Source organism: Chiloscyllium plagiosum, chromosome 18, assembly GCF_004010195.1.
Source record: "Chiloscyllium plagiosum isolate BGI_BamShark_2017 chromosome 18, ASM401019v2, whole genome shotgun sequence".
In the NCBI taxonomy this organism is placed as follows: Eukaryota; Metazoa; Chordata; class Chondrichthyes; order Orectolobiformes; family Hemiscylliidae; genus Chiloscyllium; species Chiloscyllium plagiosum.
In genome coordinates, this window is record NC_057727.1 from 27,893,686 (window position 1) to 27,909,432 (window position 15,747).

At 39.5% G+C, this 15,747-nt stretch overlaps 1 protein-coding gene across 10 annotated transcripts in view; it reads right to left on the reverse strand.

Annotated features, from left to right (window-relative positions):
• Window positions 1-15,747, reverse strand: part of card19 (caspase recruitment domain family, member 19) — a 70,202-nt gene that overhangs the window by 33,400 nt on the left and 21,055 nt on the right. For 6 of the 10 annotated variants that reach the window (XM_043708028.1, XM_043708029.1, XM_043708031.1 and 3 more), the window contains 2 exons: window positions 6,331-6,467; window positions 2,122-2,275 (listed from right to left, as the gene is read on the reverse strand). In XM_043708028.1, coding sequence (XP_043563963.1) covers window positions 2,122-2,275; window positions 6,331-6,467 — 291 coding nt within the window. Of the gene's footprint in view, window positions 1-2,121; window positions 2,276-6,330; window positions 6,468-7,979; window positions 8,101-15,747 lie in introns of all 10 variants that reach the window. The other 4 variants (XM_043708034.1, XM_043708033.1, XM_043708035.1 and 1 more) reach the window with 2 other exon arrangements.

Genomic DNA, 15,747 nt, shown 5'->3' on the forward strand with positions numbered 1-15,747 from the left:
TATAAGATGATCAGAGGACTAGATAGAGTAGACAGTCAGAAACTTTTTCCCCGGGTACAACAGAGTGTTACCAGGGGACATAAATTTAAGGTGAAGGGTAGAAGGTATAGGGGAGGTGTCAGGGGTGGGTTCTTTACCCAGAGAGTGGTGGGGGCATGGAATGCGCTGCCTGTGGGAGTGGTAGAGTCAGAATCTTTGGTGACCTTTAAGCGGCAATTGGATAGGTACATGGATGGGTGCTTAAGCTAGGACAAATGTTCGGCACAACATCGTGGGCTGAAGGGCCTGTTCTGTGCTGCATTGTCCTATGTTCTATTGTGGAGATTAAGCTGTGTGTTAAGTATAAAGTATAAGATGCTTACTAAAATGATGTTAAAAACCACACAACACCAGGTTATAGTCCAACAGGTTTAATTGGAAGTACTAGCTTTTGGAGCACCGCTCCTTCATCAGGTGATAGTGGAGGACACAATTGTAAGACACAGAATTTATAGCAAAAGTTTACAGTGTGATGTAACTGAAATTATACATTGAAAAAATACCTTTATTGTTTAAGTTTCCCATCTGTTAGAATGACCATGTTAGTTTCACTTCTTTCATATGTAAATCACAAATTTTTTTTAAAAGTTACATTCACAGGTTAACTTTAACAATTGGTGTCAATCCACATAATGTGTTGAAGGTGTTTGCCCCCTGGTGCTGTTGTCTGTGCCATAATGTTTAGACTGGTTCTAATCTAAAAAATGAGTTAACAGAGTCTTTCATGGATTCATGTAGTTTTTAAGCAAAGTACAATGTAACTGCATAAGTACAAATTCACCCCTTAAATGTGTGTGTGAGAGACAGTGTATATGTGAGTGTAAAGGAGTCAAGGTCTGTGAGAGGATACATGTGAGAGTGTGGGAGTGTGTTTGTCTGTAGGTGTGTGTGTATGCCTGTGTATATATAGGGGTGTGTATGTGTATATACAGTGCAATGGTGGTCATCTGTAGTGTGACATGAGCCCAAGGTCCCGGTTGAGGCCCTCCCTATGGGTACCGAACTTAGCTATCAGCCTCTGCTCAGCCACTTTTCCCTGCTGCCTGTCCTGAAGTCCACCTTGGAGGATGATCACCCGAAGGTCTGAGGTCGAAGGTCCAAATCTGAAAGATACTGCTTCCAATTAAATCTGTTGGACTATAACCTGGTGTTGTGTGATTTTTACCTTTGTACATTTGACCTTGGACCTTTGGGTTACCTTCCTCCAAGGCGGACTTCGGGACAGGCAGCAGTGAAAAGTGGCTGAGCAGAGGCTGATAGCTAAGTTCGGTACCCATAGGGAGGGCCTCAACCGGGACCTTGGGCTCATGTCACATTATAGGTGATCACCATTGCACACACACACAGGCACTCCTACAAAAACACACACACACATCTACATTTGTGGGGTGAATTTGTACTTGCAGAGTTACATTGTACTTTGCTCAAAAACTGCATGGATCTGTTAACTCTTTTTTTTATTAAAATAAGTCTAAACATTATGGCACAGACAACAGAACACAGGGGCGACCACCTTCAACACATTATCTGGGCTGATACCAATTGTTAAAGTTAACCTGAGAATGCAATTTTTAAAAAAAAATTGTGATTTACATATGAAAGAAATGAAACTATCATGGAGATTCTAACAGATGAGAGACTTAACAAACAATCAAGGTATTTTTCAATGTATAATTTCAGTTACATTGCACTGTAAACTTTTGCTATTAATTTTATGTCTTACAATTGTGTACCCCATAATCACCTGATAAAGGAGCAGCGCTCCAAAAACTAGTGCTTCCAATTAAACCTGTTGGACTATAACCTGATATTGTGAGAGTTTTAACTTTGTACACCTCAGTCCAATACTGGCATCTCCAAATCATTACTAAAATGAAATAGTCTTTTGTCAGTAATGCTTTTAGTCATTTGTTTCAGTGAAGGTTTTAATTAATAAAATATAGCTGTGTCATTCTTTTCGATAATGATATGAATTTTGAACCTAATTTTAAAAGTAACATTTGTACGAAGATAGTAACAAATCCAGTAAGATAAGTAAAACACTCTACTTAATACAGTACTTGCATGAAATTGCAAACTTACTGGCCAGGTATTTGCTTGGCAATTGTTTGTAGATCTGTGCATCATTTGTCTCCAAAGCATTATAAAATTCCTTACATGCTCTGTTGCTCTTCTTCTGCAGATGAAGGAGGAGCTCCGATATTCTTACGCACACTGGAGTATTTACATTTCTGAACTGTTGAAAGAAAATGCAAGCTTTAGCATGATTATTGCCATCAGGATAAGGAATAAACTACCTTTGTTCACATCAGCTCATTTATTCTGACAGCATTAGCCTTGGCTTACTGAATAGCATTCTCACATTAAGTCAGAGGTTCAAATCCTACCCCAAGGACTTGAGCATATAGCTTGGCTGATACTCTCGTAAAATGCCAATAAACTGCTGCATTAGCAGTGATTAGACATTTTAACACAGCATTAAACAAATATACTATCTTACCTCCTATAGTGCTATGCAAAGAAAAACAGGGGAGTTCTTTCTGGTGTCCTGGCCAATACCAACCTCTTACCAATACCTAAGAAATGATATTTGGTGTTTACTATATTGGTGTTTGTGACAGTTGGTTTGCGAAGCAGTGTGATGTCAACAGTGTGGCATCAATTCTTGTCACCGGCTGAGGTTACTATGAAGGAAGCTCTTTGTCAACCTCTCTTCTCACCTTAAGTATGGTGGTCCTCATGTTAAGTCGCCACCAGTCATCTCTCTCTAATGAGAGAACAGTCCTATGATCTGGTAAGACTATGGCGACACAAAAGCTGTTTGTGAGACATTGCTGTATGCAAAATAACTGCTACATTGTTAAGTAATTTGCTCATGAAACCTCATAATTTGAGTCCGAACCCAGAAGTGATTGTTTAGGGAATGCATATTTCTAACTTAGCTAAACAGGTAGTATCAATCTGCAATCAATAACAGGCAGTAAGCCGCACCAGCCCTCTCTCTGTGCATAAACCCCAGACTACAACATACATCTAAAAGTGATGGCTGCCACAATGACTCAGACTTCTGCTGTGAACTGAAATGCACCATTATCATCTGTAAGAAAACAGAGGTACCTCTGTCATGCTTAACACTGAACAGAACTCTAAGAAGTTGTCATCACTCAATATAGACTTTGGCAGACACCCTGATTTAAGATTACTGAAAAGCTGTTTCTTACACTATTATGCCCATGATTTTTGCACGTGAATTTATGAAAAAGACAAATATTTTACTTTTAAAAATCAGCATGGAATGGACAATCTATGGAATGGCCGGAGGACAGGTGAACTTTGATTATGTTCTTTGTTCAGATGGGGACTGATTCAGGTCTGAGAATGGCTACTGAAATTAAGACATGATCGTCATTCAGACTTAGTGTCTGCAAAATGAAAATTCACAAAGTTGGATGCAAACAAAATCATTTAATCTATAAAGATCATTAGGAGCAGCAACAGGCCATTCAGCCCATTGAGTCAGCTCTGCCATTCATTGAGATCATGGCTCATCTGATAATCCTCAATTCTACTTTCCTGCCTTTTCCCTGTAACCCTCGATTCCCTTACTGATTAAAAATTTGTCTATCACAGCCTTGAATATACTAAATGACCCAGCTTTGACAGCCCTCTGTAGTGAGGAATTTCACAAATTCACTAGCTTTTGAGAGAAGAAATTCCTCCTAGTTTCTGATTTAAACGAGTGACCTCTTACATGAGATTGTTTCCCTCATAGAACCAGAAACACAATCTTACTACATCCACCCGTCACATCTCCTAAGAATTGTGTATGTTTCAGTAAGACCACCTCTTTCAAACTCTAATGAATATGGGTCAAACTACTCACCTGTCCTCATGAGAGGGTCCCTCCATATAGAGTCATAGAGTCATAGAGATGTACAGCATTGGTGAACCTTATTTGGACTGCCTCCAATGCCAGTATACCTTTTCATAGGTAAGGAGCCCAAAACTTTTCACAGTAGTCCAGCTGTGATCTGACTGGTGTCTTGTATAATTTTAGTAAAACTTCCCTAATTTCATATTCCATTCCTTTTGAAATAAAGATTCCTTCCCATCTGCTGAATTTGGATGCTATGCTGGCTTTTTGTGATTAATGCATGAGTACTCCCAAATACCTCTGTGGTGTAGCTTTCTGTATTCTTTGTCTCTTTAAATATTATTCAGCCACCTACTTTTCCTGCCAAAATGCACAAACTCACATTTTCCAATATTATATTCCATCTGCTAGGTTTTTGCCCATGGGCTTAACCTGTCTATATCCTTCCGCATTTGTGTCATTCTCAGCACTGCCTTCATACATATTTTTACGTCACCCCCAAACTTAGCTATTGTACGTTGACTTTCCCATTCCAATTCATTAAAATATATTGTAAATAATTGTGGTTCCAGCAGTGATATTTCTGGCTCTCCACTAAAATTACAGCTTGCCATTCTAAAAAGTCCGCCTTATTCTACGTCTCTGACTTGGGCTGTTGCCTTTGTAACTAGCTAATATGTGGCAGCTAATCAAATATGTTCTTAAAATCCAAATATATTATATCCATTGCTTTCCCTTTATCTATCCTGTTTGTTATTTCCTCAAAGAACACTAATAAATTTTGTTAGGCATAATATCCACTTCATGAAATCATGCTGACTCTGTTTGACCATATCGTGTACTTCTAAATGCTCTACATCTCCCATAACAGACCCTGACATTTTCCCAATTACAGATGTTTAGCTAACTTACCTGTTTCTGTGACCTTCCCTATTCGATTAAGGGTGTTACCTTTGCAGTTTTCCAATTCTTTGGATCTAAGGATTCTTGGAAGATTACTACCAGTGCATCCATTATCTCTACAGCTATTTTTAAAAAATATCCTAAGATGCATCCCATCAGTTTCAGGGGACAAGTCAGTCTTTAACCTCATTAGTTTCCCTAGTATTTTTTTCTGTAGTGATAGTTATTATATTCTTCTTCTCCTCATTTTTCCCCTTGGTTATTTAGAATTTTTGGAAAGCTAGTAATGTCTTCTACTATAAAGACTGATGCAAAATATTTATCATCCTCCTATACCATTTCTTAGTTCCCCATTATTATTTTCTAGGGGACCTATGTTAGCTTTAGTCTCTTTATTCCTTTTCATATACAGTATTTAAAGAAGCTCTACACACAGAGCAACAGTAAATTAAAAAGCAAATGACTGCAAACTCAGACAAAATGGAAACATTTAGCAGATCAAACAATATTTGTAGAGAGAACAGGTGAATGTTTTACACTTAAAAACCTGGATTCAAAACACTAAAACAATTTGTTCTGTCCACAGATAGCAACTCACTTACTGAGTGTTTCCAGTATTTTGTGTATTTCAACCTTTCTCAATGAATGTTTATTCAGTTCAAGATGGGGAGCATTGGCTCAGCATTATCGTGAAAACAAAGGGAGAAATTGGAAGAGTTCTTTGCACAGAGTTATTCAAGCACAGGACATTTTGGTATAGAAGGAAAATGACACAGTTAAACAGAATTAGATATACATTTGAGAACTCACATACATAAACGGGTATTGCAAAAGGGCAGCATAATAAATTTAATTAGATCATTCCAATTTTGTGTTAGATGAATTGCGAACACAAACCAAATAGCCTCCCACTGTAATATATTACTCCCTCTCCATTTCCTCACACCATGTACTATTCCCAAGCCTCTTCCTCTCAACTAGTAGCCAGAAATTGGTGAGATAAAGTGTGCTGTTAATTTATCTTCCACTTTTATCTCCATGCGTTGCCATCCCTGACAATATAAGAGTCACTGTGGATTGTACATATTAGTTTTCCTGCAAAACTCTGCAATTGGTTAGCACAATGGCAGACTGAACCACTGAAATGCTAATTAACTTTAAACAATTACTGTTGAAGAGTGCGGCACTGGAAAATCACAGCAGGTCAGGCAGCATCCGAGGAGCAGGAGAATCAATGTTTCAGGCATAAGCCCTTCATCAGGAATGGGCCTTTGTGATGAAGGGCTTATAACAGAAACATCAATTCTCCTGCTCCCTGGATGCTGCCTGACCTGCTGTGCTTTTCCAGCGCTGCACGTTTCGACTCTGATCTCCAGCATCTGCAGTCCTCACTTTCTCCTTTAAACAATTACTGAACTGAAACATACTTCTACCAATAAGATAACAAAATGAATTACAGGGCTATAAACTTGGATGTTATAGCACATAGTACAGTAACATATACATTTTCTTACCATTTCAGCTTCTGTATTATTCAGAATTTGGGGATAGATTCTATACAGATGAAGAACTATTCTGTCCACCAGTTTTTCACTGAGTGTTCCTTCATTCGTTAGAAACTGTGTGTCCTTTTCCAATCGCTTGCAGTAGTCTGTAAAATACCATAACACGAGCATGCACTTGTATGATATCCTTTTACAAATCAGAGTCGTATTTAGCATGTTGTTGCTACTGTCTTCCTTCTAGATATCTGTTAGGAAGACATGGAATGATTTTTAGTTGTCTTGCAGTTTATCCACTATAAGCCTCTCACCATCTGCCCCAACCCCTTTCCAAGTGATTGTGATTAAGAAACAACTTGGATTAACTTTGCAGCTTGTAGGAGAAAAGAAGCTCCTATTAAATTAAAATTAATTCCACTGCTACATAAAAATAATAAGTGCTACAGAGATTGGAAATGAAGCCAAATTTTTTATTTGGCATTGTTTAGGTATATGGCCATATTAACATGCTTGCTACCTTTAATGATTTGTGAATCTGTGCTCCTAGATAGATTGAATAACAAATCTAATCTACAGCAGCTAGGTGGCTCAGTGGTTAGCATGACTGCCTCATAGCGTCAGGGACCCATTTCAATTCCAGCCTTGGGTGACTTACTGTGTGGAGTTTACTCATTCTGTCAGTGTCTGTGTGTTCTTCCTCTCACAGTCCAATGATGTGCAGATTCGGTGGATAGGCCATGCTAAAATGCCCATAGTGTCCAAGAAGATGGAATAGCCATGGGAAATGCAGGGTGATTTTTGGAGGAGCGTGAGTCTGGGTGGTATGCATGGTGTGGACCTGTTGGGCCAAATGGCCTGTCGAGTTTATAGTAGGATATCTAGGATTTTAGGATAATCATATGACCAATAAATTCAGTATCAGCAACTCAGTAGTCTGAAATCTGCAATTCTTTGTGGGCATTCTCCCTCCAAACCTGATAAAGGCTACTAACTGTTCCCACTCTGACACCAACTGCGCTTATCATAAAAGTTAACTGCAAAGATGCCACTTAAATTGTATTGAGAACACTGCTTTGTGCAGTTAAACTTTGCATTACCATTTAAAATGAGGATTTCAAATGAATTCAAAACCTCCAGATTTTCAATAAATGGTTTGCACTGTTAACAACTAGTTATGATCTGATTATTGCCTTGCACTGCAGTGATATAAATAAACTCTGACTGCTTGCCAAGCTGCACCAGCCATTTATAATCCAAGTCACATTATGAATTTCACTTGTGAAAATGTTCCCAGTATTTTGAGCACTACTCTTCAAAAAAGCATTCATTTTTAAACATCTCCCATTTTAATTTACCACCTGACAACAGCCACTATACAAAATTACATTGTTTGAAAGTCCTGGGACAAGAATATTAAAGACTTTCTGCCCTTTTCAAATGTAATGGTTTTGAATTATAGACTAAAGGTCCGGAGCTTCCAAGCAAGATCTCACCAATTTCTAATGGCCTCATAATGTGAGCAGAAATACATGCTTCAACTTTGTGCAGAAGTCCAAGAGGCTGAGAAAATGAGTGGATCTGAGTAATGAAATCACAGGTCACATATTGATCATGAAGCATATGTTTAAGGCAGTGAATAGCCAAAATAGGTTAAATCTGACCTGTACAGAAGTAATTCATTCCAAAGAAGATGACAACAGTGTTAGTGTCACTGGAGTCAACATTCTGGGTTGAGAGAATAGTTCAGTATTCTGAATCCTGATTGTAATCCAGTGATTTCTGCTGGAAATACATACAAGAACATTAGGGAAAGGTTGGACTGGACTTAGTTTTAATACCCTCAAAGTGAAATGACTTGGCGACATTCACAGTCCAACACCTAGAATGATAGACTACAGAAAAGGCCCTTCAGTCCATCAAGTCTGTACTGCCAAAAATATACCATAGCCTACATTAGTCCCACTATCCCACAATAGGCTCACAGTCTTGAATATTATGATACTTCAAGTACTCATCTCGTAACTTTTAAAGGTTGCAAAGTTCCCTACCTTCCCAGGCAGTGCACTCTAGATCCCTACCACCTTCTGGGTGAAAAGGTCTTTCCGCAAACCCCCTCTAAATCACCTGCCTTCCACTTTAAAATTTTGTCCCCTTGTTACTGGCCCTTCAACTGAGGAGAACATCTGCTTTCTATTCATGCTGTCCATGCCCCTTATAATCTTATACAACTCTATCTGCCATGGCAGGATTAGGACCCAGCTCCCCAGAACATTCCCCGAGTCTCTAGACCAATAATCTAACATTAATACCACTAGGCCATCAGCTTCCCTCATGTGAACATTTACAAAATTTCTAGTGATTGATTTTAATCTTTTAAATTTAGACACAAGATTTTGTTTGAGGTTGATCGCTACAGTACTCAAAATTCAAAATTCTAATGATAAAAGGTACTCTAATATAAATTAGGCGACATCACATTACAAGCATTGTTACAATGAAATTAAATGTTTCAGTTTCATTTGTTCATGCATCTTACTGTTTAGCTGCTGTAAGTCCATTTTTGCATTGTTGGTGCTGGCCACAGCTTTAATTGTAAAACAGATTCTTGTTGAATGGATGTTAAATATAGTGTGCATTTAAAATAACCCAATGTTCCAAAATAACTTCCAGTCATTTGCGTGTTATTGATATTTCCCCAGTCTTACAGCATCCACAGAATTATTTTAGAAATAAACCAACAAAGTGAATTTTAATCCAGCTGCTTTTGTAAGAGAGGCCAATATGGGTCACATGTTAGCCCACTCACCATACCATAATTCCCAAGATCTCTGTCAGAGAACAGGATGAGACCTCACTGGAGATCAAATTACAGTCCTGATTGGGGAAAATAATGCAGGAAATTTCATGGATGTAGCAGTTCAGTTTTTGACACTGCAAAGTATCATAACATGAAATTGGGGGAATCATCTCCATAACAACCTGCTCCTTCCACAAATTCATTATCCATATCTTTTCCTCCTCTCTTTTCTCCAGTCCCCATCTTTTTTTTTGCCAGTTTATCCCACTTACTGCATTGTTCTTATTGGAAACGTCAGGAGCAGGAGATTTGCACTAAAGACGAAGAGCGTCTCAAATTTTAATGCAAGTTATTTTGAAAAGTGTAGCATTTTTCAAACAAAACACAGTAAAACATGAGTAAATTTTGAATATTGCTGAAAAAAGTGAACATTCTGTTGAAGCTTTTCATCAGGACAAATCACAGGAAATTCCCAAGTAAAGGGAAAACAACATTTATACCGTATAATAGTGATGTTCAGTTGGCAAATGGACTCTGATTGGCAGGAATTACGACAGAGAATGCACCACTGACTAATGACTGTTAGGCAACTGTCAAGCTTTTTTTCAAAGAGTTTCACCCAGAATGGTTGACTCTGATAGCTATTGTCTGATTCATTTTTGACCTATCACTTATTCGGCGTAGAAATGTTGTGTCTGCACATGTCTTTTCATCTGTAAAGAACAGAGTCCTATGTATGAACACATGTAGCTTCTAGTACATTACAAAGTGTGCTACATTGTGAGCTGAAAAGACAACCTTTTATTTGCACACAAGATTATTTAGCAAATGTTGTCCAATCCTGGAATGTAATGTTGAACATTAGATGGTGAGTTTTGCAAATGCAGGCTAGTTGAGCACTTGGAGTAATGAGAGCTGATCTGGGCAATTCACAAAAGGATATATTGGTTTTGGAGGGAATACAATGTAAGTTTAGAAGAATGTTACCAGGGCTTCAGAGGTCAAGTTATGAGAGTATACAGATTTCCATTGTTAGGAGATTCTAGAACTATGAAGCACAGTCTGAAGCACTTCTACACAAAAAGGGTGGTGGATGTTTGGAACTCTGCTGTTCACAAATAGCTGCTGATGCTAGACTAGTTGTTAGTTTTAGATTGGAGGTAATTTATTTTTATTAAGCAGAGGTAGTAAAGAACATGGGCCAAAAGCAAATATACAGAATTAGACCACAGATGAACCATAATCTGTGGTCAGCAAGGTTTTAGAAAGAATTCTGAGGGATAGGATTTATGATTATTTGGAGAAGCATAGTGTGATTAAAGGCAGTCAGCATGGCTTTGTGAGGGGCAGGTCATACCTCACAAATCTTACTGAGTTCTTTGAGGAGGTGACGAGACAGGTTGACAAAGGTCGAGCAGTGGATGTGGTGTATCTGGATTTCAGCAAGGCACTTGATAAGGTTCCCCATGGTAGGCTCATTCATAAAGTCAGGAGATATGGGATACAGGGAGATTTAGCTGTCTAGATTCAGAATTAGTTGGCTGACAGAAGGCAGAGAGTGGTTGTAGATGGAAAGTATTCTGCCTGGAGGTCAGTGGTGAGTGATGTCCCGCAGGGCTCTGTTCTTTGGCCTCTGCTCTTTGTAGTTTTTATAAATGACTTGGATGAGGAGGTTGAGGGGTGGATTAGTAAATTTGCCGATACGCAAAGGTTAGAGGTGCCGTTGATAGTATCGAGGGTTATTGCAGGCTGCAATGCGACATAGACAGGATGCAGAGCTGGGCTGAGAAATGGCAGATGGAGTTCAACCTAGATGAAGGGCCATTCCTGATGAAGGGCTTTTACCCGAAACTTCGATTTCCCTGCTCCTCGGATGTTGCCTGAACTGCTGTGCTTTTCCAGCACCACTCTAGTCTAGAACCTGGTTAAATGCAAAGTGATGCATTTTGGAAGGTCGAACTTGATTGCTGAATATAAGATTAGAGACAGGATTGTGGGCGGCACGGTGGCCCAGTGGTTAGCACTGCTGCCTCACAGCGCCTGTAGACCCGGGTTCAATTCCCGACTCAGGCGACTGACTGTGTGGAGTTTGCACATTCTCCCCGTGTCTGCGTGGGTTTCCTCCGGGTGCTCCGGTTTCCTCCCACAGTCCAAAGATGTGCGGGTCAGGTGAATTGGCCATGCTAAATTGCCCGTAGTGTTAGGTTAAAGGGGTAAAGGTAGGGGTATGGGTGGGTTGCGCTTCGGCGGGTCGGTGTGGACTTGTTGGGCCGAAGGGCCTGTTTCCACACTGTAAGTAATCTAATCTAATCTAAAAAAAAAAAAAAAAAGATTCTTGGCAGTGTGGAGGAACAGAGGGATCTTGGTCTTCAAGTGCATAGATCCCTCAAAGTTGCCACCCAAGTGGATAAGCTTGTTAAGAAAGCATATGGGGTTTTGGCTTTCATTAACAGGGGGATTGAGTTTAAGTGCTGCGAGGTTTTGGTGCAGCTCTACAAGACCGTGGTGAGACCACACTTGCAATATTGTGTCCAGTTCTGGTCGCCCTACTATAGGAAAGATACAGAGGCTTTGGAGAGGGTGCAAAGAAGGTTTACCAGGATGCTGCCTGGACTGGAGGGCTTGCCTTATGAAGAGAGGTTGACTAAGCTCAGACTTTTCTCTCTGGAGAGGAGGAGGAAGAGAGGTGACCTGATTGAGGCATACAAGGTAATGAGAGATAGAATCAATAGCCAGAGACTTTTCCCCAGGCCAGGATTGACTGGCATGAGGGGTCATAGCTTTAATATATTAGGAGGAAGGTATAAAGGAGATGTCAGAGGTAGGTTCTTTACGCAGAGAGTTGTGAATGCATGGAATTTGTTGGCAGTGGTGGTGGTGGAAGCAGAGTCACTAGGGACATTTAAGCGACTACTGGACATTCACTTCGACAGCAGTGAGTTGAGAGGTGCAGAGTTTAGGTTATTTTATTTTAGATTAGGAATAATCCTCAGCACAACAGTGTAGGCCGAAGGGCCTGTTCTGTGCTGTACTTTTCTATGTTCTATAATCTCTTTAAATGGGGGAACAGGTTTGAAGTGCTAAATGGCTTACTCCTGGTCCTATGTTCAGTACTTGTTGCAAACCTCAACCTTCCAAAACCTGAACAAACAATCACATGAAACAACAGAAAATTCAGACAACTCAAGCTGACCTCCAGAGTTAATCCACACTATCTTCATTCCATTTATTTTCCTTGTAGAGGGTGCATTACTTGCATGCAAAAAGCAGAGGGCAGTAAAAGTCAAGTTTCTTACTTCCAAGTTCAACAAAAAACTTTTGAAGTTGAATGTTAAATACTTCTGGGACAAAAAAATTCAGTTGCATAGTGCCAGGCTGCTCTGATGTTGGGTGAATGTAGCAGAGGGGCCTGGTTTTCATTAAACTGTACCCCTTCAAGGATTCAAATCTCTATCAGGGAAGGAAAAGACAGGGAAATAATTGTTTTTAAAAAATGAATCATTCAGAATTGCTTCACAATAACAGCAAGTGTACATGCTGTTATAAATGTTTAAATAACTCAACAATTTGTGACCAGCAGGTAGTACGTCAGCTGTTGCAAAGTGCCTGATGTGGATGGACATTTAACACTGATCTACTGTTAGCCTTGTAAAGATGGGAGTTTAGGGGAATCTTCAGTGATGGTCAGGGAATTCAGGGATTTGTCAGGTATAAAGAATTAAACTGGACTACCAATGAACAAAGACTTTTAAAATAGTGACATTTCTACTTCCACAGGGTCAGATAACCTCACTGGCCCAAAAACAGTACTGCTGAAACAATAGAGTATTTCTCCTGAAGGCAGAATATTGTTTCTAAAATGTTTCATTTTTACATTTTGTTTTCCTTTTATTATCTCACATTTCATGAGATCTAATTTAACTCCAATTCCCCCATTTCCGTTTTTGATTTTTCTTGCCTTTGCACTTGCCTTTAATCTGATTAGTTAAAGAGATAAACTGTCCTGTTATTTACTGAAATTGTTGATGGTCTGGAGGCCTTCAATTCATATTTCCATCAATTAAAAGCACATTTTTACCTTCAGCTAAGTAGAGAGATAAAAAGAATAACAAATGGGGACAAGATGATATGCTCCTACAAATTCCGAGCAATAGGCTATGAGTCTCTCTCATAGCCGATTTAAACTGTAGTTCACAATTCAGACTTCTTCTTGTCCAGTACATAATTCTATTTCCAAAGGACTGAATAGACAACTCAAATTCTCCCTGAATGGGTTCAAACCAATTTCATTTCAACATCAATGACTGAGAGTCTGCTCCCAGTTTGTGGAAACACTGGATACCATGAAAACATAATTGTACCTTTCACCAGTTTTTCTGTGACCGTAATGCTTTCCAGGTTACCTTTGCAAACATGAATTACTGAGCAGCTGTATGTTTAAAAGAATGCCATTCTTATAAGAGAATGTGCCAGCGAACCCAGCTTCCACTGTGCCTATTTATAAAATGTATTTCAGAAAGTTATAAAATGTTATTAAATAATGCCATTATATATGTGGCTTATACATGTAAATGCATTTAATTAAGATTGTCATTTCCTGATGTGAACAAATTTGGAGTGTGCGTAATCAGAATTGGTCAGACACTTGGACGTCTGGTCTTCAAATGTGGATTGACAAGGTAACGTTGTAAACTTCAAAACTTTAATAGTTGATCATGGATTGAAAGAATCAGCAATAACTTTTTCTGGATTAAATTATTCCCTGAGATAAATTGACAAGGAATTACAAATAATATGCCAATTTACCATTCCTGAGGAAAGGAGTTGAAGTTATTAGTCATAGAGATGTACAGCATGGAAACAGAACCATGGAAACGTCCATGCCGACCTGATATCCCAACCCAATCGAGTCCCACCTGCCCGCACCTGGCCCATATCCCTCCAAACCCTTCCTATTCATATACCCATCCAAATGCCTTTTAAATGTTGCAATTGTACCAGCTTCCACCACTTCCTCTGGCAGCTCATTCCATGTACCACCCTCTGTGTGAAAAAGTTGCCCTAGAGGACTCTTTTATATCTTTCCCCTCTCACCCTAAACCTATGCCCTCTAGTTCTGGACTCCCCGACCCCAGGGAAAAGACTATGTCTATTTATCCTATCCATGCCCCTCATGATTTTGTAAACCTCTATAAAGTCACCCATCAGCCTCCGACGCTCCAGGGAAAACAACCCCAGCCTGTTCAGCCTCTCCCTATAGCTCAAATCCTCCAACCCTGGCAACATCCTTGTAAATCTTTTCTGAACCCTTTCAAGTTTCACAACATCTTTCCGATAGGAAGGAGACCAGAAATGCATGCAAAATTCCAAGTTACATAGACAAACTGTTTTAAAAGCTGTTTACATAATGTCACAAGGACAATCGATTGCTCTGCAGAAGAATTTAAGGAGTTAATAGCAGGACAGTCTGTGTTTCGAACAGACAGCAAACACCAAATGTAATAAGGAAGAGAGAAGCGAGGTTGAGAGTAGTTGGCTTTCACTCCTGATAAGAAAGTAAGCAACAGACTTGATGACTTCAGAAGTGTCATAAATAATGTCACACCATAAGATTATAAGAAATAGGAGCAGGAGTAGACTATCTGGGCCATCAAGCCTACTCCACCATTCAATAAAATCATGGCTGATGTTTTTGTGGACTCAGCTCCACTTACCCACCTACTCACGAGAACCCTTAATTCCTGTACTGTTCACTGCAAGTGTCTAGATTAGAGTGGTGCTGGAAAAGCACATTCCTGATGAATGGCTTTTGCCCGAAACGTCAATTTTCTTGCTCCTCGGATGTTGCCTGACCTGCTGTGCTTTTCCAGCACCACTCTAATCTAGACTCTGGTTTCCAGCATCTGCAGTCCTTGTTTTTACCCACTGTTCACTGCAAGCCTAACAAGACAGAAAATCCTATAAGAATCCAACAGGATTCTTCAGCAGAACTCTGGAAAACCACACTTCACAAGGCTTGAATCTGGACATATCCAGAGATAGACGCAGTTGGTTGGAATCTTGACAAAATCCTACCTTAAAATGGGTTGTGAGATTTAACTTATTTACATGAGGGGCCTTATTTTGTTTGCTACATGCAATAAAGTTTAAATTATTGTTTCAGTATTTGATCATGTGAGATTCTTTAATAAGTAGCCAAATTAACAGCAGCTTGTGATAATTTACACACAACAGGAGTCAGCCTGGCGTAGGGCCAATATTTATCCTTCCATCAACAACACAACAGCTGATCATCTGGTTACTATTACATTGTTGTTTGTGGGAGTTTATGGAGTGCATGTGCTGCTCTGTTCCTACATCACACCATTGACTGCACTGACAATCAGTTCATCGACTAAAAAGCTTCACAGTTTGGGTCCTGAAAATTACAAATGGAAGCCTTTGATTTATAGAAAATCATAGCACAGGACAATTGGTTAAACTGAAATCCAATTGCTACTGGAAATGACGTGAACATTGACTCCAAAAAGCTTTGGACACGTAGTTTTTACGGCATGCGGCTACATGAATGACTAACGTGTAATGTCAGGACGAACACCGCCTCTGACAATACCAAGGTTAGCTGGCTGCGC